Source organism: Carcharodon carcharias, chromosome 9, assembly GCF_017639515.1.
Source record: "Carcharodon carcharias isolate sCarCar2 chromosome 9, sCarCar2.pri, whole genome shotgun sequence".
In the NCBI taxonomy this organism is placed as follows: domain Eukaryota; kingdom Metazoa; phylum Chordata; class Chondrichthyes; order Lamniformes; family Lamnidae; genus Carcharodon; species Carcharodon carcharias.
Window position 1 is genome coordinate 95,474,950 of NC_054475.1, and position 27,931 is coordinate 95,502,880.

Sequence of the window (27,931 nt, forward strand, 5' to 3'; positions counted from 1 at the left end):
TATGAGGGTTTCTGTCTCGAACACCCATTCTCCCAGAATGGAGGTGATAGCAAGATTAGCCAATCAACCACATCTGGAATTCCTAAGATTGATTTCACGCACAGAATTTGTACGTAATTATTCTCCACTCTACATTTTTGTGGAGAAATAATTCATTTGTACTATGTAGCTATCCTTCAGTTTTTGCTGGAGAAATCACCCTGCTTTTATCAGGAGATTTTGCTGCAGGTTCAGTCAGACTCTTTTAAATAGACTCTGTAGATTTTTGCCTTAATGTGCTGTTTAAACAGCCTCTGACCGTTGAATAAATAGAGTTTCTTTACGATAAGATAGACTGTTTACTTTAAGAACTTAGCAGGTCTGGCGGCATCGGCGGAGAAGAAAAGAGTTGACGTTTCGAGTCCTCATGACCCTTCGACAGAACTTGAGTTCGAGTCCAAGAAAGAGTTGAAGTATAAGCTGGTTTAAGGTGGGTGTGTGGGGGGCGGAGAGATAGAGAGACAGAGAGGTGGAGGTGGGGGGGTGTGGTTGTAGGGACAAACAAGCAGTGATAGAAGCAGATCATCAAAAGATGTCAACGACAATAGTACAATAGAACACATAGGTGTTAAAGTTAAAGTTGGTGATATTATCTAAACCTGTGTGTTCTATTGTACTATTGTCGTTGACATCTTTTGATGATCTGCTTCTATCACTGCTTGTTTGTCCCTACAACCACACCCCCCCCCCCCTCCACCTCTCTGTATCTCTATCTCTCCGCCCCCCCATACACACACCTTAAACCAGCTTATATTTCAACTCTTTCTTGGACTCGAACTCAAGTTCTGTCGAAAGGTCATGAGGACTCGAAGCGTCAACTCTTTTCTTCTCCGCCGATGCTGCCAGACCTGCTGAGTTTTTCCAGGTAATTCTGTTTTTGTTTTGGATTTCCAGCATCCGCAGTTTTTTTGTTTTTATCTCTATGTTTACTTTAAGTCCTGCCATAAATCCTATCCCATCTCCAATTCATTGGTTGTCGCAATGGTGGATGAACACTCTGTAATAAATTAGTCCCAAGGTAATCCCAGCCTATTTTTTTAAAACAATGTCTTAGGAGTAATCCATCATGCTACCTATGGAAGAGTTACTGATCCACCAAGGTATTACTATGACAAAAACAGAATTACCTGGAAAAACTCAGCAGGTCTGGCAGCATCAGTAGAAAGAAAAGAGTTGACGTTTCGAGTCCACATGACCCTTCCACAGAACTAAGCGATATAAGGAGAGGGGTGAAATATAAGCTGGTTTAAGGGGTGGGGGGTTGGGTGGGGGGAGAGAAGTGGAGGGGGGTGGTGTGGTTGTAGGGACAAGCAAGCAGGGATAGGAGCAGATCATCAAAGGATGTCACAGACAAACGAAAAAAGAACACAGAGGTGTTGAAGTTGGTGATATTATCTAAACGAATGTGCTAATTAAGAATGGATGGTAGGGCACTCAAGGTATAGCTCTAGTGGGGGTGGGGGGAGCATAAAAGATTTAAAAATAATGGAAATAGGTGGGAGAAGAAAAATCTATATAAATTATTGGAAAAAACAAAAGGAAGGGGGAAGAAACAGAAAGGGGGTGGGGATGGAGGAGGGAGTTCAAGATCTAAAGTTATTGAATTCAATATTCAGTCCGGAAGGCTGTAAAGTGCCTAGTCGGAAGATGAGGTGCTGTTCCTCCAGTTTGCGTTGGGCTTCACTGGAACAATGCAGCAAGCCAAGGACAGACATGTGGGCAAGAGAGCAGGGTGGAGTGTTAAAATGGCAAGCGACAGGGAGGTTTGGGTCATTCTTGCAGACAGACCGCAGGTGTTCTGCAAAGCGGTCGCCCAGTTTATGTTTGGTCTCTCCAATGTAGAGGAGACCGCATTGGGAGCAACGAATGCAGTAGACTAAGTTGGGGGAAATGCAAGTGAAATGCTGCTTCACTTGAAAGGAGTGTTTGGGTCCTTGGACGGTGAGGAGAGAGGAAGTAAATGGGCAGGTGTTGCATCTTTTGCGTGGGCATGGGGAGGTGCCATAGGTGGGGGTTGAGGAGTAGGGGGGGATGGAGGAGTGGACCAGGGTGTCCCAGAGAGAACGATCCCTACGGAATGCCGCCGGGGGGGGTGAAGGGATAATGTGTTTGGTGATGGCATCATGCTGGAGTTGGCGGAAATGACGGAGGATGATCCTTTGAATGCGGAGGCTGGTGGAGTGATAAATGAGGACAAGGGGGACCCTATCATGTTTCTGGGAGGGAGGAGAAGGCGTGAGGGCGGATGCGCGGGAGATGGGCCGGACACGGTTAAGGGCCCTGTCATTGATCGTGGGTGGAAAACCTCGGTTAAGAAGAAGGAGGACATGTCAGAGGAACTGTTTTTGAAGGTAGCATCATCAGAACAGATGCGACGGAGGCGAAGGAACTGAGAGAATGGGATGGAGTCCTTACAGGAAGCGGGGTGTGAGGAGCTACAGTCGAGGTAGCTGTGGGAGTCGGTAGGCTTGTAAAGGATATTGGTGGACAGTCTATCACCAGAGATTGAGACAGAGAGGTCAAGGAAGGGGAGGGAAGTGTCAGAGATGGACCACGTGAAAATGATGGAGGGGTGGAGATTGGAAGCAAAATTAATAAATTTTTCCAAGTCCCGACGAGAGCATGAAGCAGCACCGAAGTAATCATCGATGTACCGGAGAAAGAGTTGTGGAAGGGGGCCGGAGTAGGATTGGAACAAGAAATGTTCCACATACCCCATAAAGAGACAGGCATAGCTGGGGCCCATGTGGGTACCCATAGCCACACCTTTTATTTGGAAGAAGTGAGAGGAGTTGAAGGAGAAATTGTTTAGCGTGAGAACAGGTTCAGCCAGACGGAGGAGAGTAGTGGTGGATGGGGATTGTTCGGGCCTCTGTTCGAGGAAGAAGCTAAGGGCCCTCAGACCTTCCTGGTGGGGGATGGAGGTGTAGAGGGATTGGACGTCCATGGTGAAGAGGAAGTGGTAGGGGCCAGGGAACTGGAAATTGTTGATGTGACGTAAGGTGTCAGAGGAATCACGGATGTAGGTGGGAAGGGACTGGACAAGGGGAGAGGGAAGGGAGTCAAGATAACGAGAAATGAGTTCCGTGGGGCAGGAGCAAGCTGACATGATCGGTCTACCGGGACAGTTCTGTTTGTGGATTTTGGGTAGGAGGTAGAAGCGGGCCGTCCGAGGTTGGGCGACTATCAGGTTGGAAGCTGTGGGAGGAAGATCTCCAGAGGAGATGAGATCAGTGACAGTTCTGGAAACAATGGCTTGATGTTCAGTGGTGGGGTCATGGTCCAGGGAGAGGTAGGAGGAAGTGTCTGCAAGTTGACGCTCAGCCTCCGCGAGGTAGAGGTCAGTGCGCCAGACAACAACAGCACCACCCTTGTCAGCGGGTTTGATGACAATGTTGGGGTTGGACCTGAGAGAACGGAGTGCAGTAAGTTCAGAGAGAGACACATTAGAATGGGTGAGAGGAGCAGAGAAATTGAGAAGACTAATGTCACGCCGACAGTTCTCAATGAAAAGATCAAGAGAAGGTAAGAATCCAGAGGGAGGGGTCCAGGTGGAGGGAGAATATTGGAGGTGGGTAAAAGGATCCGTTGAACTATGAACTGGTCAGGGGCAGAACTGGCTTTTTGTTGAGGGACACACTTGTAAGCAATGACTTCTTGAAGGTGTTCTCACAAACTCACCACAAAGCAATACCATGCCCTATTTCTTCCTTTAACATTTTCTAATAGCTTTTTGGGAACATTTTTTTCTGAGTTTCATCCTGTCCCTGCTCACCCATTCTGCCATTTCCACTTCAACACATTGGTCTTTATTCTACCAATACACAGGTACGCACAACAAAATAATCCCTTGCATGCCTTTAATTTTATAAACTGGCCATTGGGCCGGGGGATTCTTGATCTGTGCACTTACTTTTCTGATTTGATCAGTAAATTTCTTTCAACAAACTGGAGTGATTTGTAACACTCACTTGGAGATGAGATTGCAAACTTCACACCACACCAGTTTAATTTTCTGAAGGAGAATTGTTGAAGAAAATTTAGTATCTCACCCAAGTGGTCATTATCTTTTGTATGACTCTTATTAGTGACTAGTCTATTTAATCATTAGGTCATCAAACCTGAGTGTGAAGCTATCCTCATGTGGAGCCTGCAGTTACCTTGCAGCAGGAATTGTTTGGTAATAACCAAGAGAGTCCACTGCTGATTTTCTCTTTAGCCTAAGGGCACTGAGGTTAATCATTACAGCCCTACTGTCGCCTGGCTGAAATCAGCTGACTAGTGTTCAAATCTGGAAGTTTCTGGATCTCTCTGCTCCTTTAAGGTGCTTCTCCGAAACCCACCTTTTGAACAAGCTTTTGTTCATCTGGCTTGTTTCATTATGTGGCTCAATGCTCAACTGTGTTTGATAATGCTCCTGTGGAAGCATGTAGTGTGTTTTAATGCATTAAAAAGCTATATAAATGCACACTGCTGCTGTTGTATAGCTCATCTACTCATTTTCGGAGCCACTGAGAAGCTCATTGTTCTCCAGTAACTATTATTGTTCATAATAGTGGACAATAAATGCTAGCCACTATGTCTGGGAGCCCATAAATCAATGTAAAATAAAACTTGGAGCACTTTGTACATGATTTTTGTTTAGTTTGTGAGACACATGGATGCATTCCTGTAAGATGAGGTTTTTGGATCTTTTAGAATTCTCAAAAAGGTACTTCTGACTTCAAATATCACAATTCTGTCTGTCCTATATTAATAATGTGTTTGCCATTAGGAGATGTGCTTGATGTATGGGCTCGACATGCCTTGTGGGAGGTGGGACTAAACTACAAGCACGGAACTGGACATGGAATCGGCAACTTCCTCAGCGTTCATGAATGTGAGCATGTTCAAACTATCAAACATTATGTTTCCACTTTGTTGACCAAACAAGCACATATCAAATATCCCCTACATTACAATAGTGACAACACTTCAAAAATGCTTCAGTGGCTGTAAAGGAATTTGGAAAATTCTGCAGTCGTAAAAGTTGCTATAAAAATGTAGGCCTTTCCTTCCTTGCATTCCAACGTACTAAAAAAAGTTTACGTTTCATTGCAAAAGCATTTGGTTGTAAGAAATTTTCAGCATTATGAAGGGGAACAATCAAACTGATCCAGGAAATCCTTCACTGTAGTGAAGCTTTGTAGAACCAAGCCTCAAGTTAAAATTAGAATGCTGGAGTAAAAAGGGAATTCAGGTTTTCACTCAAAGAAAAATAGACTTGTGAAATAGGTGATTGGGAAAGATCACGGAATCAGGCATTCTTTGGATAAATTTTTGATTTGCCCTCTCAATGGAGAGCCACATCTACTGACAGCACACAATGCACAAATTTCTGATTGGAAAAGTACCTGTTATAAATAGATTGAATTGGGGATCTGGTGTGGAGGGTTTTGCATGCAGCAGTCCCGTACAATCATAGATTAAGATGGTTCATGGACTCCCAAGCTGCCTGCAATTTCTGCGGCCTTGAGGAGTCCGTGTTCCATGCTTGAGTAGATTGTACAAGGTTGCATCCCCCATTCCATTATTTGAAGGGGCTGCTCCTCAACCTTTGGTTGCGCTTCAGCCCCACACTCCTAATCTTTGGCCACCCAGTGTGGAGGGGGTGCGGAAGAAGGTGGACCTCCTCATAAGTCTCCGCCTGGGCCTGACCAAGGTGGCCATTAATAGGTCCAGGCAGCGGGCGGTTCCGGGGGTCATCTGGCCCAACTCGTCTGCCTCTCTTCCATGGCCACATTCACACCCGGGTGTCCCTGGAGAGGGAGCATGTGGTGTCCACTCATATGCTTGAGGCCTTCTGCAACTGGTGGGCACCATGGGGTTGGAGTGCTTCATGAGCCCCCACAATGTTATTTTGATTTAGTCTGATAAGTTTCCTTTAATGTTTTGTCCTTTTATTGCAGTGCCCCTTTAAGACGCTGTCAATATGTTTAATTGGTTTATTTGATTAATCAGTCTATTTTATTTTATGGGTACTCAAAAGAATATAAATAGATTGCAGAGGCAATTACAGGCATTACATAAAGAGAAGTGATTGGTGGAAGCTCAAGAATGGGATTGATCTGCTCGAGGGACAAACTTATTTGTCCTAATGGAACTTTCCTAAAAATTCTCAAATGCACATTGTTCAATGTAACTATTTAAACTACATTTTAACGGGGTAAATTTTACGGGGATGGGGCAGGGGTGGTGAAGGGAGAAGAGAGGGGTTGGATTATCTACAGTCACACACACACCCCCCCCACCACCCACCACTGACCAAAAAGTCTGTCGGTACCGTACCAAACAGAAACCTAGCTGCCCCACAGTGACAAAGTGCTAGGTACAGCCTTTATTGCATCAGAGTGAGAATTCTTCCCCCGTATGGGGACAAGTTCCACCCTAGAGAGCTGCTGGCTAATCTGATTGGCAGCTCTGTGGTCCTAGCAGCGCCAGAATCAAGTGGTAACCACTGCTGGGACTATAGGTAGTCCATTGTTATGAGACAGCCATTTGGTAAAGCTGAGTTACTTAAAAATCCCAGAGGGAAACTTTAAACAACTGTCATAACCTATATTTTTAAGTGTTATGTTTGAGATGCAACTCTAAATTCAGGAATCAGACCCCCACTTCTCGAGGGGTTTTATATTAAACTAAATTAAATATTTTATTAAGCTACAATATATTAAACACATATACATGGCTACAAATTACTGCTACTACAACTTTTAACAAATGCTTAAAATATTCTCCATTAAAGCAACAGCAACCCATAGGCCTAACCAGACACCAGGCAAAGCATTTTCACCTTATGAATTCAAAATGAGGTTCCTTTCACTTTGGTTCCTGTGGAGTCAGACTCCAGTGGGGTACCGAGGGGGTGGGGTTATGGGTTTTAAAGGCCTAGGGGGAGGGTTACAGGGGAGGTTGGATCCTGGAGGGGCTACCTCCGATGGGTTCAGGGGACACCCCCAAAGGAGGTACCCCCCCTTTCTGCTCAAAAGCAGCCCACACAGTGAAAGCTGCTGGGCTGATCGCCTTGCCTCTACCTTCTCCATTAATTGGCCACTTAAGGGCATCAATAGCGGCAAGGATGGGTGTTCTGCCTGACACATTTCCCACTCATTGTAACTCACAGGTCGTGGATGTGTTGGAATGTGGTGGGCTAGCCACCTGTTTTATTTTACAAGACTCCAACTTTCAGTATGCCATCTGGGGACCATAAAATTCACTCCAAAGTTTGTCAGCCAGGATGGCAGGGACCTGGGAATTTTTTTTATGGTATCATGCACTAAAAATCTGGCCTGAACTTACTCTGCAAGATATTGATGTAAAAATATGTAATGTATTAGTGTGAGATTCCTGTTTCTCCACTAGTTTAATGGAGATGTTATCATAGCTAATACCTCATCCAAAATATCAGGTGGATGATTTTCCGGCAAACACATTAAATCTTTGGATACTGTCATCCCAACGTGACTTGGAGGCTTTTGCGAACTTATGTATCTTTTGAAGCAAATATAAACTTCAAACATTATGATGTGAATTTGTGATGAAGAACATAAAATATAAGATATATAGAAATATAAAATTTATATAAATATATTATTTTAATATATAAACATTTATAGATATTGGAGAAAAATATTTTCTTTTCTTTACTCGTTCATGGGATGTGGGCATCGCTGGCTTGGCCAGCATTTATTGCCCATTCCTAATTGCCGTTGAGAAGTTGATGATGAGCTTCTTAAACTGCTGCCATCCGTGTGAAGTAGATACACCCACAGTGCTGTTAGGAAGGGAGTTCCAGAATTTTGATTTACTGCAATCCAGACTCCTCATGCGTATTTATATATGAATATGTGTGTGAGATGATATATGTTTGTGCATGCATTACATACTGATTATCTGCACATTCACCTGTACACCAGGCACTTTATGTATGTACACGTCAGGCGTTGTGGAGGGGGGCTGGTGTGTGTGTGTGCGTACACACGAGTACATTACAGTGTGTGTCTGTATGCAAATTCATTAACTGCTGTGTATTTGTGTGTGTCTGTTAGGTGAGTTAATCTGTAAACTAGTCAGTACTTTGATTTATTTGCAACCAACCCCAATGCAGCAAATATAATTTGGATCAATTATATTACAAAATGATGGTCAGACTTCAGCTAGTTACAGATCTGGTTCTATTTTTAAACAGTGGTATAAAGAGGTACAGTATTGGAGTCAGTTAATCTGGACAATGACTGGCAACTCTTAGATTGTATCTGATAACAATGTCACTAGCCCTCCATCTCTGATCTTTTCTGTAGCATCTTTGTAACATGTATTGATCATTCATAACCTTCAGAGTAAGCAAATTATCAGTAATAACACAAGTTACTTGTTTGGAACCAAACTGAATTTTGCTTCTATTTCTATTTATGTACAGGGCCAGTTGGCATTGGGAGCCCTCATACTTGCCAACTGCAGGAGGGGATGTTTACATCTATTGGTAAGCATTTCTTAAAAGGAGGTTATTTAAACAACAAATGGTGGTTGAAGAAAAACATCGTAATCAGATATTTAGTGTTGCGTTGTTGAATTATTCAGTTTCAAAACCATGAAAGTACTTTGGCGAGGAAGTGGTTGGTGGTGGTGGCACAAAGGGGAACAATGGCTGTAGCACCAGGGTAGGGATGTGCTGAACGGAAACAAAGAGAATGTAAACCAGGAGAGGAGACTAGAAAGGCATATCTTTTACAATTGGATTCAAAAACCCTTTAACTGAAACCACAGAGAAAGAGAGAACATGCATGGAATTAGCATATCCTCGAGAACTCCACAGCTAATTACTTTTTAAAGTAGAGTCCAGGGAAAAGTTGCAGCCAGTTTAAGTAAAGCCCAACAAACAGCAAATTAAATGATCCATTTTTGTTGATGTTGTTTGAGTGAACAATGTTGGACAGGATGTCAGCAAAACTTCCTGATTTTCTTCGAAAAATACCATCAGACTTTTTGCATCCAGCTAAATAAATAAGACCTCCATTTTATTTGATTTGATTTGATCATGGAATATGAACTTTGCTGGCAAGACTACATTACCATTGCTTGTATTCTCTTGAGGCTGCAGATGCTAATTTTTTTTAACAGATTTCTCAATAGGGTGGATGGAATCTTCCAAGCCCATGGAGATGGGTTAGAAGGTGGGACCAGGAGGCAGAGTCAATGTGGCAGCAGGTAGCCAGTTAATTCCATTAAGGGGCCAATTGGAGTCAAGTTTATGGTGCTGCCAGGATCTTCCTGGAAGCAGGCAGGCCTTCCAAATGTGCCTACAGCCTGGCAGATACAAGGAGGCTGCCTCCTGCAGAGGTTTGGTTGGGGGGTTTGTGGGAGGTGGTGGTGTTGGCATGGGAAACTCTTTTAATCATCCCATCATGGAGCCGCTGAGATGAGAGGGACCACAACCACAGCCACAAGTTGAAGGGGTTTTCCCTCCACACTGATGGCCTGACAGCTACGGCCCTGAATGATTTTTAAATTTTCAGAATGCTGCAGAACACTCTCCATTTTGAGGTGCCCTCATGGTCTCCTGTCTTCCTCAGCAGCATCTACCCCTCCTGGTGGAGCTGCTGGCCATTCAGAGCTTTGGGCCCTCTAATTGGGTCTCCCACCTCAGGAACTTGCCAGCCATCCTTAAAATGGATGGCGAATATGGAAGCACTCTCTTCATTGTCAACGACTGTATGGTTGCAACATCATGCAGCCAGCCAACACCATTGGGATCAGTACCCACAATTGTTTCCAACAGCAGAAAAATTTCAAAGATGATAAGATTCTGCCCAATTTGTGCTGATTTCTAAACAGCAATGAATTGCTCTGCAACCAATTATCATCCAGAAGCCAGCTTTGTGGCTATGGGTTTCTTCATGAATAATATCATCCCACCAGTCCTACCTCCTTTTCTGAAATGAGCACAAGGGAGAGGCCATTAATTATGCACAGGAGGGTATCGGTCTGAATCACCTGGCGGGTCAGGAGCTGATTCATCTGCCCGCCATCAGCTGGTGAGGTCGAAGATCTGGGCGCCACATTTAAATGCCAGTCCCACACATAATCTCACTGTCTCCAGCCAATCTGTCTTCAGGACACGTGTAGACATGTCTTCCAGCCACAAGAAGAAGGCTGAAAGCCTCAGGAAGAAGGCAGCACCCTGCTTCACCTACCAGGCCCTCAAGCCTTGATCAGAGGACACATCCTGTATGCCAGAGATGGCTCCAGGAAGCACACCAGCCTCACCTCTCCAGCCTGGCAGAGCAGGTCAGCATGGCTGGCAACCATGCCCCAAATGCCACCCAGTGAAGAGGATGAATGATTTCATCCACTCCGCCAGGGTTAGTCATCCTTCAACTCCCTCCAATATCAAAGTCTCATCATGGCATCATGCACTCGAATGGCTACTCTCTTCAGGGATCCCAACAACCATTAGCAGGGGACACATATCAACACTCATTCTCTCACCGAGACTTTCACATCACCACCATCCCATCTATCAAGTTGCTCACACTCCATTCTCTAGCCCTTCTGGGGAGGGCTCGTCACACACACGGAACATGCATCTCACCCAACGTCTGCTCCATCTCTTCTCATCACATGCCTTTCTTTCTTCTTCATACAGGCCAAGCTGGCGCACAACAGATGCAAGAGATCACAGACCGTGGGAGGGATGGCAGATATCAATTCAGTCATGCACCAGTCCAAGTTCCTAGACCACGTCCAAAGAGGAAGCTCAGAAGGAACCATCACAGCACTCACACACACCTCCACCAGCTCAAAGACACACACATCGGTGGGGCACAGCTGTAGATTAGATTCAGGCTCACCTTGCTGGAGAACACCTCACTGTCACGTTCCCACAGCAGTCAGAGGCAGGGACAACCCAGGTCTCCGGCACCCAGAGGGCTGCTGGAGACCAGCCTCCCATTCAGACCGAGTCAGGTGATGAGCCTCTGACAGTGGCCACCAACTCAATGCTGGAGATGCACCAACAGGCGGCAGAACATCAGGCCGAGATTCGACAATCACTCAGCAGACTGGAGTGAACGATGGGGAAGTCAGTCCGTGTTGTCTTATGTCATGGCTCCAACATGCGAGCGCCTCGAGGTCACCATGGGAAGGCTGGCGACCACCATAGAGACCTTGGTCCAGCAGGCCTTGCTGGATTCACACTCAACCCACCACTTCATGGCCACAGACTCTGGTGGGCACCATCATGATGTAGGCAACTTGGGGACAAGGCACCTTGACTCCCCTCCAGGAGCACCATCTCCTGCAGGAGTCAGGGTGGGGCCCTCGGGCACCCACAGGGAGGATGAGCATCAGCCGGACACCACGGGGGCCTCCTCTTGGGGCACTCCAAGGGCGTGCAGCCGCTCACCGTCCCCTATGCCTGTGACACCATCCACTCCAGCTGCTCAGGCTGCTGAGGGCACTTCTGCCCTGAACAGGGGGCCCTCCTGGCCTTGGGCACCCAGGGACATCCACCAATGTCATCACAGACATCAGGATGTAACAGCCAACAGGCTGCCTCCACTTCTGCTGTGGGTCTGCTATACCTGCAAAGAAATTGCACTTTTGTGAATACATTCGATGTTTATGTGAATGTTTTGGATAACTGAAGGCATAGTGATTTTGTACATTGGAATCCTCTTATGCCAGGATTTGCCATCCTCCCACTCAGTGATAGTGTCTCACTGTGAGATTAACATTCCTGTGATGTCAACCTCAGTTGAACTAGTCTTCGCACCCTTGTGTGATGTCAGGGAGATGTGTTTAAGGAAATGTGTGATGTAAGCGTTTCTAACCCTTCTTCCTCAAGGAATACCATTGAGTGAGGGCAGCTCATCAGCATTGATATTCTAACGGCATTTGTATCTCCTCAGTGGTAGTGACAGGAGGAAAAACATGCACGGGAGGAGGAGATCCCTAGGCATGTCCACATCTCAGCCACAGCAGTGTTTGCATCATTAGATGGCGGCAAAGGCTTCAAATCTTCTCTCGCATTGCTCTTGTTCCTCAGTGGACTCTCAGTTCCCAGAGTGAGCTCACTCACAGAGCTCCATGGACCAAAGCAGAGATCATGGCCTGGCGATTCATGAGGCCAGAATACGCAAATGTAAATGCAGGACTCGTTCTCGCAGCAAGTGGGTGGACATCCCCTGAGATGAAAGAAAGTGGCATTGAGGGCTAGGAGAGATGTGGCCATATTCCCTCACTTGACTTTACTCTTCCTGGAACCTGTCAGCGATTAACCTATCACGGACGCGCCTCCTATGTCTTCTTTCTTCTATGACGTGATCACACTTTGATGATTTCTCATCCTCCTCCAGTTCATCCTCTGGCAGGGGTTCACGTCTTTGCATTGCCAGTTTGTGAAGGACGCAACACACTGTGATGGTGTGGGAAACCCTTTCGGGAGTGTATTGTAGTGAGCCACCTGAGTGGTCCTGACATAATGATGGGGCTTCCTGTAAAGGGCATCTGTGATCTTCTGTATGCATTAGTGTGTTGTGGGCTGAGAAATGCCGCACAGGTCCCCTGTTCATCCTTGAAAAGAACCAGAAGCAAAGAAATTGAGCACCGCGGTCACCTTCAAAGCCACTGGTAGAAGATACCCTCCAACTCCATGGGGTGTCAGTTCTTCAAGAAGAATGTGGCATATCTGATGTACCAGAGCTTGGGACAAGTGCAGACATGCATGGCATTGCCTCTCACTTATTTGTAAATAGGAGACTCTTCTACGATAAACCCTCGGTCTAGAGAGTTGCCCCTGTTGTCTGGGTCTCTCCTCCTGGCCCTCCTATTCATGCTGTGGCTCTGCTTGATCATGTCCCTCAGGTGTGGCCTCCTGCTGGATCTGAGCCCAGTGTTGCCTCTCCCTCCTTCATCTCCTCCATTACATTGGGACCCTGACAAAGGCAGCATTGAGCTCTACATCCATATGTGCTTTTGCCTTCTCTCTAAAAGGAAACATTGAAAACATTAATGATTCAAGGGGTAAGAAAGTGAAGCTCAGAAGATGAAATGTTTGGAAACTGTAAGGGTCCATGGTTTTTCCTGCCCTACATGCCTGGGTGGCTGATGCTACCTTGTCCCGAGACACTAGTATACACATTGAGGTGATCAAGATGGTATTGCAGCAACATAACATCTTGGGCCCTGCATGGGATGCTAAGGTTTAATTGAGATCAGTGACCCAACCTAGCTCTGTGCTCCAATCTCTGATGTGGCATATTAATGACCAATCAGTTGCTCATGATCAATGGGTGGATGCCCTTTGGCCCGTTAGGGGTGTCAAATCTGATAAACACGTGACAGGCCTTCATTGATAGAATATCATATATGATATAGCTGTACCTCCTTCACTATTGCCTGTATTCACAAATTCTACATCCCTATCTGTTACTCTTGAGATGCAGTGACTGTGATGTGAAGCCAATGAGTTCTGAATAGCCCATTAACAGTATTAATGAAGCCATTGGTTTTCAGTGGCTTTCATCGCAAGGAGGTCTTTTTCCTTTCTTTCTAAACAGAGTCCTGTTCACTCTTACAGCAACAACAAGTTAGAGGGCAACTCCAGGAATTCCCAACAAGTATTCACCCTTCCCTCTCATTGCCATTCCTCAGCCTTCCCTCTCTGTTGTCCATCTTGTGTTCATTGTCCCTTCCCTCGCCTCACAGACCACCCCCAATTGAAGTGCTAGTTTTGAAAGTGGAGTTTTGTCTGACTACCACTGCACAGTGGTGTCATTGTGGATGACGGTCTCAGCCACCAGGTGTAAAAGACCCTTGCACTCCCCAACCTCGGCTGCAGTATTGGTCACTGTCTGAAAGTGAAGGCCTGAATGAGTGTCATAGCACAGTGGTGTTCTTTGGGATAACATAGGCAAAGAACAGAAGCAGACCAACCGTGCAGCACCAGCAATGTGACGTTCATTGCAACAAGACCGGCGCAGTGCTGTGGCAGGTAGGTTATGCATGTTGTAAATCGAAGTTATGAGCGAACTGAGACCTGGCTTGTGCAGGCCACCCCTTTTCAAATAAGTCTGAAGCCAACGTAATTACCTGCAAGATTGGAAGGCGTGCCAAGATTCCGGCGAGCAGCAGTTTTAATGAGCATCCATGAGATGTTAATGAATGTAAGCTGCCTGTTCTCCGAGGGATGTTTGTTGCACTGCGTAACATACTTGTTAACTTTTCCCCTACCAGAGCCTGGTTATTATGAAGATAATGAATTTGGAATTCGAATAGAAGATATTGCAATGGTGGTAAAGGCAGAAACTAAGGTAACACTTATGAATTTGTTAATGTTGTATCTCAAGTGCACCAGACACATTTTTCCAATTAATCAGCAGGGAACCTTTTATAAATGTACTGCACTCCGAACACAAAGGTCTTTTCAGCACCAGCAAGTTCCATCACTCCCTTGCAGATTAATGTTTACTTCTTCTATAATTCCCTAATTAAATCTAGAATCCAAATTTTGCCTACTAAAAGCAGAGTCAGAATCATCTTGAGTGCAGAAGCCTTTCCTGTCTGCACATCACCACATGATCACCATGGGAGCTCCCTTATGAGCATTATCATCCTTTAACAACAAGATATATAGAGTAAAAACAGAATTACCTGGAAAAACTCAGCAGGTCTGGCAGCATCGGCGGAGAAGAAAAGAGTTGACGTTTCGAGTCCTCATGACCCTTCGACAGAACTTGAGTTCGAGTCCAGGAAAGAGCTGAAATATAAGCTGGTTTAAGGTGTGTGTTTGGGGGGCAGAGAGATAGAGAGACAGAGAGGTGGAGGGGGGAGTGTGGTTGTAGGGACAAACAAGCAGTGATAGAAGCAGATCATCAAAAGATGTCAACGACAATAGTACAATAGAACACATAGGTGTTAAAATTAAAGTTGGTGATATTATCTAAATGAATGTGCTAATTAAGAATGGATGGTAGGGCACTCAAGGTATAGCTCTAGTGGGTTTTTTTTTTATAATGGAAATAGGTGGGAAAAGGAAAATCTTTATAATTTATTGGAAAACAAAAGGAAGGGGGAAACAGAAAGGGGGTGGGGATGGGGGAGGGAGCTCACGACCTAAAGTTGTTGAATTCAATATTCAGTCCGGAAGGCTGTAAAGTCCCTAGTCGGAAGATGAGGTGTTGTTCCTCCAGCTTGCGTTGGGCTTCACTGGAACAATGCAGCAAGCCAAGGACAGACATGTGGGCAAGAGAGCAGGGTGGAGTGTTAAAATGGCAAGCGACAGGGAGGTTTGGGTCATTCTTGCGGACAAGACGGCAGGTGTTCTGCAAAGCGGTCGCCCAGTTTACGTTTGGTCTCTCCAATGTAGAGGAGACCACATTGGGAGCAACGAATGCAGTAGACTAAGTTGGGGGAAATGCAAGTGAAATGCTGCTTCACTTGAAAGGAGTGTTTGGGTCCTTGGACGGTGAGGAGAGAGGAAGTGAAGGGGCAGGTGTTGCATCTTCTGCGTGGGCATGGGGTTGTGCCATAGGAGGGGGTTGAGGAGTAGGGGGTGATGGAGGAGTGGACCAGGGTGTCCCGGAGGGAGCGATCCCTACGGAATGCCGATAAGGGGGGTGAAGGGAAGATGTGTTTGGTGGTGGCATCATGCTGGAGTTGGCGGAAATGGCGGAGGATGATCCTTTGAATGCGGAGGCTGGTGGGGTGATAAGTGAGGACAAGGGGGACCCTATCATGTTTCTGGGAGGGAGGAGAAGGCGTGAGGGCGGATGCGCGGGAGATGGGCCGGACACGGTTGAGGGCCCTGTCAACGACCGTGGGTGGAAAACCTCGGTTAAGGAAGAAGGAGGACATGTCAGAGGAACTGTTTTTGAATGTAGCATCATCGGAACAGATGCGACGGAGGCGAAGGAACTGAGAGAATGGGATGGAGTCCTTACAGGAAGCGGGGTGTGAGGAGCTGTAGTCGAGATAGCTGTGGGAGTCGGTGGGTTTGTAATGGATATTGGTGGACAGTCTATCACCAGAGATTGAGACAGAGAGGTCAAGGAAGGGAAGGGAAGTGTCAGAGATGGACCACGTGAAAATGATGGAGGGGTGGAGATTGGAAGCAAAATTAATAAATTTTTCCAAGTCCTGACGAGAGCATGAAGCGGCACCGAAGTAATCATCGATGTACCGGAGAAAGAGTTGTGGAAGGGGGCCGGAGTAGGACTGCAACAAGGAATGTTCCACATACCCCATAAAGAGACAGGCATAGCTGGGGCCCATGCGGGTACCCATAGCCACACCTTTTATTTGGAGGAAGTGAGAGGAGTTGAAGGAGAAATTGTTCAGCGTGAGAACAAGTTCAGCCAGACGGAGGAGAGTAGTGGTGGATGGGGATTGTTCGGGCCTCTGTTCGAGGAAGAAGCTAAGGGCCCTCAGACCATCCTGGTGGGGGATGGAGGTGTAGAGGGATTGGACGTCCATGGTGAAGAGGAAGCAGTAGGGGCCAGGGAACTGGAAATTGTTGATGTGACGTAAAGTGTCAGAGGAATCACGGATGTAGGTGGGAAGGGACTGGACAAGGGGAGAGAGAAGGGAGTCAAGATAACGAGAAATGAGTTCTGTGGGGCAGGAGTAAGCTGAGACGATCGGTCTACCGGGGCAGTTCTGTTTGTGGATTTTGGGTAGGAGGTAGAAGCGGGCCGTCTGAGGTTGGGCGACTATCAGGTTGGAAGCTGTGGGAGGGAGATCCCCAGAGGAGATGAGGTCAGTGACAGTCCTGGAAACAGTGGCTTGATGTTCAGTGGTGGGGTCATGGTCCAGGGAGAGGTAGGAGGAAGTGTCTGCGAGTTGACGCTCAGCCTCCGCGAGGTAGAGGTCAGTGCGCCAGACAACAACAGCACCACCCTTGTCAGCGGGTTTGATGACAATGTCAGGGTTGGACCTGAGAGAATGGAGTGCAGTAAGTTCAGAGAGAGACAGGTTAGAATGGGTGAGAGGAGCAGAGAAATTGAGACGACTAATGTCGCGCCGACAGTTCTCAATGGAAAGATCGAGAGAAGGTAAGAACCCAGAGGGAGGGGTCCAGGTGGAGGGAGAATATTGGAGATGGGTAAAAGGATCGGTTGAACTGGGAGAGGACTCCTGCCCAAAGAAGTGAGCCCGGAGACGAAGACGGCGGAAGAAGAGTTCAGTATCATGCCGAGCCCGAAATTCATTGAGGTGAGGGCGTAAGGGTATGCAACTAAGTCCTTTGCTGAGCACTGAACGTTCAGCATCGGAGAGGGGAAGGTCAGGGGGTATAGTGAATACACGGCTGGGGCTGGGATTGGAAGATGGGGTGGGGACGGAGGGACAGGCAGGGGTGGAGGGTCCTAGATGGGTGTTGGTGTCGATGAGTTGTTGGAGCTTGCGTTCCTTAGCACTTGAGAGAAAGAGAAAAAGTTTCTTGTTGAGGCGTCGGATGAGCCGATGGATAAAATGAAACTGGGGGCACGCGCAGCTTTGAAAAAGGGTACGGCGGTGCTGCTGGAGGGAGAGGTCGAGTGTGTTCATATGGCGGCGCATGGCACTGAGAGTGGATTTCAGAATGTGACGGGAACAGCAGTCCGAGAAACGTTTTATGTCCCGGAGATACCTGTAATCCTGGGTGGGTTCGAAACATGAGGGGTGGAATTTCAGTTGAAATCCACGTGGGGTAAGTCGGAGACAGAGACAGTCACTGAGAAAGGAGATATGGCTGTGAAAGCGGGTTTTAGTAAACACCTTGTCAAACACTAGGAGGGAAATGGAAAGCAATGAAGGTGAACAAGGCAACAGAGAGATACGGAAATCTTCTCGCAGAGAGGAACAGAACTTCTTCGAGGAGGTAGGCATTTCTTGAAGAGCAGTGGCAGTCAATTAAACACAGAGATAAAAACAAAAAAACTGCGGATGCTGGAAATCCAAAACAAAAACAGAATTACCTGGAAAAACTCAGCAGGTCTGGCAGCAACGGCGGAGAAGAAAAGAGTTGACGTTTCGAGTCCTCATGACCCTTCGACAGAACTTGAGTTCGAGTCCAGGAAAGAGCTGAAATATAAGCTGGTTTAAGGTGTGTGTGTGGGGGGCGGAGAGATAGAGAGACAGAGAGGTGGAGGTGGGGTGTTGTTGTAGGGACAAACAAGCAGTGATAGAAGCAGATCATCAAAAGATGTCAACGACAATAGTACAATAGAACACATAGGTGTTAAAGTTAAAGTTGGTGATATTATCTAAATGAATGTGCTAATTAAGAATGGATGGTAGGGCACTCAAGGTATAGCTCTAGTGGGTTTTTTTTTTATAATGGAAATAGGTGGGAAAAGGAAAATCTTTATAATTTATTGGAAAACAAAAGGAAGGGGGAAACAGAAAGGGGGTGGGGATGGGGGAGGGAGCTCACGACCTAAAGTTGTTGAATTCAATATTCAGTCCGGAAGGCTGTAAAGTCCCTAGTCGGAAGATGAGGTGTTGTTCCTCCAGCTTGCGTTGGGCTTCACTGGAACAATGCAGCAAGCCAAGGACAGACATGTGGGCAAGAGAGCAGGGTGGAGTGTTAAAATGGCAAGCGACAGGGAGGTTTGGGTCATTCTTGCGGACAAGACGGCAGGTGTTCTGCAAAGCGGTCGCCCAGTTTACGTTTGGTCTCTCCAATGTAGAGGAGACCACATTGGGAGCAACGAATGCAGTAGACTAAGTTGGGGGAAATGCAAGTGAAATGCTGCTTCACTTGAAAGGAGTGTTTGGGTCCTTGGACGGTGAGGAGAGAGGAAGTGAAGGGGCAGGTGTTGCATCTTCTGCGTGGGCATGGGGTTGTGCCATAGGAGGGGGTTGAGGAGTAGGGGGTGATGGAGGAGTGGACCAGGGTGTCCCGGAGGGAGCGATCCCTACGGAATGCCGATAAGGGGGGTGAAGGGAAGATGTGTTTGGTGGTGGCATCATGCTGGAGTTGGCGGAAATGGCGGAGGATGATCCTTTGAATGCGGAGGCTGGTGGGGTGATAAGTGAGGACAAGGGGGACCCTATCATGTTTCTGGGAGGGAGGAGAAGGCGTGAGGGCGGATGCGCGGGAGATGGGCCGGACACGGTTGAGGGCCCTGTCAACGACCGTGGGTGGAAAACCTCGGTTAAGGAAGAAGGAGGACATGTCAGAGGAACTGTTTTTGAATGTAGCATCATCGGAACAGATGCGACGGAGGCGAAGGAACTGAGAGAATGGGATGGAGTCCTTACAGGAAGCGGGGTGTGAGGAGCTGTAGTCGAGATAGCTGTGGGAGTCGGTGGGTTTGTAATGGATATTGGTGGACAGTCTATCACCAGAGATTGAGACAGAGAGGTCAAGGAAGGGAAGGGAAGTGTCAGAGATGGACCACGTGAAAATGATGGAGGGGTGGAGATTGGAAGCAAAATTAATAAATTTTTCCAAGTCCTGACGAGAGCATGAAGCGGCACCGAAGTAATCATCGATGTACCGGAGAAAGAGTTGTGGAAGGGGGCCGGAGTAGGACTGCAACAAGGAATGTTCCACATACCCCATAAAGAGACAGGCATAGCTGGGGCCCATGCGGGTACCCATAGCCACACCTTTTATTTGGAGGAAGTGAGCGGAGTTGAAGGAGAAATTGTTCAGCGTGAGAACAAGTTCAGCCAGACGGAGGAGAGTAGTGGTGGATGGGGATTGTTCGGGCCTCTGTTCGAGGAAGAAGCTAAGGGCCCTCAGACCATCCTGGTGGGGGATGGAGGTGTAGAGGGATTGGACGTCCATGGTGAAGAGGAAGCAGTAGGGGCCAGGGAACTGGAAATTGTTGATGTGACGTAAAGTGTCAGAGGAATCACGGATGTAGGTGGGAAGGGACTGGACAAGGGGAGAGAGAAGGGAGTCAAGATAACGAGAAATGAGTTCTGTGGGGCAGGAGTAAGCTGAGACGATCGGTCTACCGGGGCAGTTCTGTTTGTGGATTTTGGGTAGGAGGTAGAAGCGGGCCGTCTGAGGTTGGGCGACTATCAGGTTGGAAGCTGTGGGAGGGAGATCCCCAGAGGAGATGAGGTCAGTGACAGTCCTGGAAACAGTGGCTTGATGTTCAGTGGTGGGGTCATGGTCCAGGGAGAGGTAGGAGGAAGTGTCTGCGAGTTGACGCTCAGCCTCCGCGAGGTAGAGGTCAGTGCGCCAGACAACAACAGCACCACCCTTGTCAGCGGGTTTGATGACAATGTCAGGGTTGGACCTGAGAGAATGGAGTGCAGTAAGTTCAGAGAGAGACAGGTTAGAATGGGTGAGAGGAGCAGAGAAATTGAGACGACTAATGTCGCGCCGACAGTTCTCAATGGAAAGATCGAGAGAAGGTAAGAACCCAGAGGGAGGGGTCCAGGTGGAGGGAGAATATTGGAGATGGGTAAAAGGATCGGTTGAACTGGGAGAGGACTCCTGCCCAAAGAAGTGAGCCCGGAGACGAAGACGGCGGAAGAAGAGTTCAGTATCATGCCGAGCCCGAAATTCATTGAGGTGAGGGCGTAAGGGTATGCAACTAAGTCCTTTGCTGAGCACTGAACGTTCAGCATCGGAGAGGGGAAGGTCAGGGGGTATAGTGAATACACGGCTGGGGCTGGGATTGGAAGATGGGGTGGGGACGGAGGGACAGGCAGGGGTGGAGGGTCCTAGATGGGTGTTGGTGTCGATGAGTTGTTGGAGCTTGCGTTCCTTAGCACTTGAGAGAAAGAGAAAAAGTTTCTTGTTGAGGCGTCGGATGAGCCGATGGATAAAATGAAACTGGGGGCACGCGCAGCTTTGAAAAAGGGTACGGCGGTGCTGCTGGAGGGAGAGGTCGAGTGTGTTCATATGGCGGCGCATGGCACTGAGAGTGGATTTCAGAATGTGACGGGAACAGCAGTCCGAGAAACGTTTTATGTCCCGGAGATACCTGTAATCCTGGGTGGGTTCGAAACATGAGGGGTGGAATTTCAGTTGAAATCCACGTGGGGTAAGTCGGAGACAGAGACAGTCACTGAGAAAGGAGATATGGCTGTGAAAGCGGGTTTTAGTAAACACCTTGTCAAACACTAGGAGGGAAATGGAAAGCAATGAAGGTGAACAAGGCAACAGAGAGATACGGAAATCTTCTCGCAGAGAGGAACAGAACTTCTTCGAGGAGGTAGGCATTTCTTGAAGAGCAGTGGCAGTCAATTAAACACAGAGATAAAAACAAAAAAACTGCGGATGCTGGAAATCCAAAACAAAAACAGAATTACCTGGAAAAACTCAGCAGGTCTGGCAGCAACGGCGGAGAAGAAAAGAGTTGACGTTTCGAGTCCTCATGACCCTTCGACAGAACTTGAGTTCGAGTCCAGGAAAGAGCTGAAATATAAGCTGGTTTAAGGTGTGTGTGTGGGGGGCGGAGAGATAGAGAGACAGAGAGGTGGAGGTGGGGTGTTGTTGTAGGGACAAACAAGCAGTGATAGAAGCAGATCATCAAAAGATGTCAACGACAATAGTACAATAGAACACATAGGTGTTAAAGTTAAAGTTGGTGATATTATCTAAATGAATGTGCTAATTAAGAATGGATGGTAGGGCACTCAAGGTATAGCTCTAGTGGGTTTTTTTTTTATAATGGAAATAGGTGGGAAAAGGAAAATCTTTATAATTTATTGGAAAACAAAAGGAAGGGGGAAACAGAAAGGGGGTGGGGATGGGGGAGGGAGCTCACGACCTAAAGTTGTTGAATTCAATATTCAGTCCGGAAGGCTGTAAAGTCCCTAGTCGGAAGATGAGGTGTTGTTCCTCCAGCTTGCGTTGGGCTTCACTGGAACAATGCAGCAAGCCAAGGACAGACATGTGGGCAAGAGAGCAGGGTGGAGTGTTAAAATGGCAAGCGACAGGGAGGTTTGGGTCATTCTTGCGGACAAGACGGCAGGTGTTCTGCAAAGCGGTCGCCCAGTTTACGTTTGGTCTCTCCAATGTAGAGGAGACCACATTGGGAGCAACGAATGCAGCAGACTAAGTTGGGGGAAATGCAAGTGAAATGCTGCTTCACTTGAAAGGAGTGTTTGGGTCCTTGGACGGTGAGGAGAGAGGAAGTGAAGGGGCAGGTGTTGCATCTTTTGCGTGGGCATGGGGTTGTGCCATAGGAGGGGGTTGAGGAGTAGGGGGTGATGGAGGAGTGGACCAGGGTGTCCCGGAGGGAGCGATCCCTTCGGAATGCCGATAAGGGGGGTGAAGGGAAGATGTGTTTGGTGGTGGCATCGTGCTGGAGTTGGCGGAAATGGCGGAGGATGATCCTTTGAATGCGGAGGCTGGTGGGGTGATAAGTGAGGACAAGGGGGACCCTATCATGTTTCTGGGAGGGAGGAGAAGGCGTGAGGGCGGATGCGCGGGAGATGGGCCGGACACGGTTGAGGGCCCTGTCAACGACCGTGGGTGGAAAACCTCGGTTAAGGAAGAAGGAGGACATGTCAGAGGAACTGTTTTTGAATGTAGCATCATCGGAACAGATGCGACGGAGGCGAAGGAACTGAGAGAATGGGATGGAGTCCTTACAGGAAGCGGGGTGTGAGGAGCTGTAGTCGAGATAGCTGTGGGAGTCGGTGGGTTTGTAATGGATATTGGTGGACAGTCTATCACCAGAGATTGAGACAGAGAGGTCAAGGAAGGGAAGGGAAGTGTCAGAGATGGACCACGTGAAAATGATGGAGGGGTGGAGATTGGAAGCAAAATTAATAAATTTTTCCAAGTCCTGACGAGAGCATGAAGCGGCACCGAAGTAATCATCGATGTACCGGAGAAAGAGTTGTGGAAGGGGGCCGGAGTAGGACTGCAACAAGGAATGTTCCACATACCCCATAAAGAGACAGGCATAGCTGGGGCCCATGCGGGTACCCATAGCCACACCTTTTATTTGGAGGAAGTGAGAGGAGTTGAAGGAGAAATTGTTCAGCGTGAGAACAAGTTCAGCCAGACGGAGGAGAGTAGTGGTGGATGGGGATTGTTCGGGCCTCTGTTCGAGGAAGAAGCTAAGGGCCCTCAGACCATCCTGGTGGGGGATGGAGGTGTAGAGGGATTGGACGTCCATGGTGAAGAGGAAGCAGTAGGGGCCAGGGAACTGGAAATTGTTGATGTGACGTAAAGTGTCAGAGGAATCACGGATGTAGGTGGGAAGGGACTGGACAAGGGGAGAGAGAAGGGAGTCAAGATAACGAGAAATGAGTTCTGTGGGGCAGGAGTAAGCTGAGACGATCGGTCTACCGGGGCAGTTCTGTTTGTGGATTTTGGGTAGGAGGTAGAAGCGGGCCGTCTGAGGTTGGGCGACTATCAGGTTGGAAGCTGTGGGAGGGAGATCCCCAGAGGAGATGAGGTCAGTGACAGTCCTGGAAACAGTGGCTTGATGTTCAGTGGTGGGGTCATGGTCCAGGGAGAGGTAGGAGGAAGTGTCTGCGAGTTGACGCTCAGCCTCCGCGAGGTAGAGGTCAGTGCGCCAGACAACAACAGCACCACCCTTGTCAGCGGGTTTGATGACAATGTCAGGGTTGGACCTGAGAGAATGGAGTGCAGTAAGTTCAGAGAGAGACAGGTTAGAATGGGTGAGAGGAGCAGAGAAATTGAGACGACTAATGTCGCGCCGACAGTTCTCAATGGAAAGATCGAGAGAAGGTAAGAACCCAGAGGGAGGGGTCCAGGTGGAGGGAGAATATTGGAGATGGGTAAAAGGATCGGTTGAACTGGGAGAGGACTCCTGCCCAAAGAAGTGAGCCCGGAGACGAAGACGGCGGAAGAAGAGTTCAGTATCATGCCGAGCCCGAAATTCATTGAGGTGAGGGCGTAAGGGTATGCAACTAAGTCCTTTGCTGAGCACTGAACGTTCAGCATCGGAGAGGGGAAGGTCAGGGGGTATAGTGAATACACGGCTGGGGCTGGGATTGGAAGATGGGGTGGGGACGGAGGGACAGGCAGGGGTGGAGGGTCCTAGATGGGTGTTGGTGTCGATGAGTTGTTGGAGCTTGCGTTCCTTAGCACTTGAGAGAAAGAGAAAAAGTTTCTTGTTGAGGCGTCGGATGAGCCGATGGATAAAATGAAACTGGGGGCACGCGCAGCTTTGAAAAAGGGTACGGCGGTGCTGCTGGAGGGAGAGGTCGAGTGTGTTCATATGGCGGCGCATGGCACTGAGAGTGGATTTCAGAATGTGACGGGAACAGCAGTCCGAGAAACGTTTTATGTCCCGGAGATACCTGTAATCCTGGGTGGGTTCGAAACATGAGGGGTGGAATTCAGTTGAAATCCACGTGGGGTAAGTCGGAGACAGAGACAGTCACTGAGAAAGGAGATATGGCTGTGAAAGCGGGTTTTAGTAAACACCTTGTCAAACACTAGGAGGGAAATGGAAAGCAATGAAGGTGAACAAGGCAACAGAGAGATACGGAAATCTTCTCGCAGAGAGGAACAGAACTTCTTCGAGGAGGTAGGCATTTCTTGAAGAGCAGTGGCAGTCAATTAAACACAGAGATAAAAACAAAAAAACTGCGGATGCTGGAAATCCAAAACAAAAACAGAATTACCTGGAAAAACTCAGCAGGTCTGGCAGCAACGGCGGAGAAGAAAAGAGTTGACGTTTCGAGTCCTCATGACCCTTCGACAGAACTTGAGTTCGAGTCCAGGAAAGAGCTGAAATATAAGCTGGTTTAAGGTGTGTGTGTGGGGGGCGGAGAGATAGAGAGACAGAGAGGTGGAGGTGGGGTGTTGTTGTAGGGACAAACAAGCAGTGATAGAAGCAGATCATCAAAAGATGTCAACGACAATAGTACAATAGAACACATAGGTGTTAAAGTTAAAGTTGGTGATATTATCTAAATGAATGTGCTAATTAAGAATGGATGGTAGGGCACTCAAGGTATAGCTCTAGTGGGTTTTTTTTTTATAATGGAAATAGGTGGGAAAAGGAAAATCTTTATAATTTATTGGAAAACAAAAGGAAGGGGGAAACAGAAAGGGGGTGGGGATGGGGGAGGGAGCTCACGACCTAAAGTTGTTGAATTCAATATTCAGTCCGGAAGGCTGTAAAGTCCCTAGTCGGAAGATGAGGTGTTGTTCCTCCAGCTTGCGTTGGGCTTCACTGGAACAATGCAGCAAGCCAAGGACAGACATGTGGGCAAGAGAGCAGGGTGGAGTGTTAAAATGGCAAGCGACAGGGAGGTTTGGGTCATTCTTGCGGACAAGACGGCAGGTGTTCTGCAAAGCGGTCGCCCAGTTTACGTTTGGTCTCTCCAATGTAGAGGAGACCACATTGGGAGCAACGAATGCAGTAGACTAAGTTGGGGGAAATGCAAGTGAAATGCTGCTTCACTTGAAAGGAGTGTTTGGGTCCTTGGACGGTGAGGAGAGAGGAAGTGAAGGGGCAGGTGTTGCATCTTCTGCGTGGGCATGGGGTTGTGCCATAGGAGGGGGTTGAGGAGTAGGGGGTGATGGAGGAGTGGACCAGGGTGTCCCGGAGGGAGCGATCCCTACGGAATGCCGATAAGGGGGGTGAAGGGAAGATGTGTTTGGTGGTGGCATCATGCTGGAGTTGGCGGAAATGGCGGAGGATGATCCTTTGAATGCGGAGGCTGGTGGGGTGATAAGTGAGGACAAGGGGGACCCTATCATGTTTCTGGGAGGGAGGAGAAGGCGTGAGGGCGGATGCGCGGGAGATGGGCCGGACACGGTTGAGGGCCCTGTCAACGACCGTGGGTGGAAAACCTCGGTTAAGGAAGAAGGAGGACATGTCAGAGGAACTGTTTTTGAATGTAGCATCATCGGAACAGATGCGACGGAGGCGAAGGAACTGAGAGAATGGGATGGAGTCCTTACAGGAAGCGGGGTGTGAGGAGCTGTAGTCGAGATAGCTGTGGGAGTCGGTGGGTTTGTAATGGATATTGGTGGACAGTCTATCACCAGAGATTGAGACAGAGAGGTCAAGGAAGGGAAGGGAAGTGTCAGAGATGGACCACGTGAAAATGATGGAGGGGTGGAGATTGGAAGCAAAATTAATAAATTTTTCCAAGTCCTGACGAGAGCATGAAGCGGCACCGAAGTAATCATCGATGTACCGGAGAAAGAGTTGTGGAAGGGGGCCGGAGTAGGACTGCAACAAGGAATGTTCCACATACCCCATAAAGAGACAGGCATAGCTGGGGCCCATGCGGGTACCCATAGCCACACCTTTTATTTGGAGGAAGTGAGCGGAGTTGAAGGAGAAATTGTTCAGCGTGAGAACAAGTTCAGCCAGACGGAGGAGAGTAGTGGTGGATGGGGATTGTTCGGGCCTCTGTTCGAGGAAGAAGCTAAGGGCCCTCAGACCATCCTGGTGGGGGATGGAGGTGTAGAGGGATTGGACGTCCATGGTGAAGAGGAAGCAGTAGGGGCCAGGGAACTGGAAATTGTTGATGTGACGTAAAGTGTCAGAGGAATCACGGATGTAGGTGGGAAGGGACTGGACAAGGGGAGAGAGAAGGGAGTCAAGATAACGAGAAATGAGTTCTGTGGGGCAGGAGTAAGCTGAGACGATCGGTCTACCGGGGCAGTTCTGTTTGTGGATTTTGGGTAGGAGGTAGAAGCGGGCCGTCTGAGGTTGGGCGACTATCAGGTTGGAAGCTGTGGGAGGGAGATCCCCAGAGGAGATGAGGTCAGTGACAGTCCTGGAAACAGTGGCTTGATGTTCAGTGGTGGGGTCATGGTCCAGGGAGAGGTAGGAGGAAGTGTCTGCGAGTTGACGCTCAGCCTCCGCGAGGTAGAGGTCAGTGCGCCAGACAACAACAGCACCACCCTTGTCAGCGGGTTTGATGACAATGTCAGGGTTGGACCTGAGAGAATGGAGTGCAGTAAGTTCAGAGAGAGACAGGTTAGAATGGGTGAGAGGAGCAGAGAAATTGAGACGACTAATGTCGCGCCGACAGTTCTCAATGGAAAGATCGAGAGAAGGTAAGAACCCAGAGGGAGGGGTCCAGGTGGAGGGAGAATATTGGAGATGGGTAAAAGGATCGGTTGAACTGGGAGAGGACTCCTGCCCAAAGAAGTGAGCCCGGAGACGAAGACGGCGGAAGAAGAGTTCAGTATCATGCCGAGCCCGAAATTCATTGAGGTGAGGGCGTAAGGGTATGCAACTAAGTCCTTTGCTGAGCACTGAACGTTCAGCATCGGAGAGGGGAAGGTCAGGGGGTATAGTGAATACACGGCTGGGGCTGGGATTGGAAGATGGGGTGGGGACGGAGGGACAGGCAGGGGTGGAGGGTCCTAGATGGGTGTTGGTGTCGATGAGTTGTTGGAGCTTGCGTTCCTTAGCACTTGAGAGAAAGAGAAAAAGTTTCTTGTTGAGGCGTCGGATGAGCCGATGGATAAAATGAAACTGGGGGCACGCGCAGCTTTGAAAAAGGGTACGGCGGTGCTGCTGGAGGGAGAGGTCGAGTGTGTTCATATGGCGGCGCATGGCACTGAGAGTGGATTTCAGAATGTGACGGGAACAGCAGTCCGAGAAACGTTTTATGTCCCGGAGATACCTGTAATCCTGGGTGGGTTCGAAACATGAGGGGTGGAATTTCAGTTGAAATCCACGTGGGGTAAGTCGGAGACAGAGACAGTCACTGAGAAAGGAGATATGGCTGTGAAAGCGGGTTTTAGTAAACACCTTGTCAAACACTAGGAGGGAAATGGAAAGCAATGAAGGTGAACAAGGCAACAGAGAGATACGGAAATCTTCTCGCAGAGAGGAACAGAACTTCTTCGAGGAGGTAGGCATTTCTTGAAGAGCAGTGGCAGTCAATTAAACACAGAGATAAAAACAAAAAAACTGCGGATGCTGGAAATCCAAAACAAAAACAGAAT

At 48.1% G+C, this 27,931-nt stretch overlaps 1 protein-coding gene across 2 annotated transcripts in view; it reads left to right on the forward strand.

Annotated features, from left to right (window-relative positions):
* Nucleotides 1–27,931, forward strand: part of xpnpep2 (X-prolyl aminopeptidase (aminopeptidase P) 2, membrane-bound) — a 178,646-nt gene that overhangs the window by 138,660 nt on the left and 12,055 nt on the right. For both annotated transcript variants that reach the window (XM_041195729.1, XM_041195728.1), the window contains 3 exons: nucleotides 4,814–4,918; nucleotides 8,498–8,560; nucleotides 14,314–14,390. In XM_041195729.1, coding sequence (XP_041051663.1) covers nucleotides 4,814–4,918; nucleotides 8,498–8,560; nucleotides 14,314–14,390 — 245 coding nt within the window. The remainder of the gene's footprint in view (nucleotides 1–4,813; nucleotides 4,919–8,497; nucleotides 8,561–14,313; nucleotides 14,391–27,931) is intronic.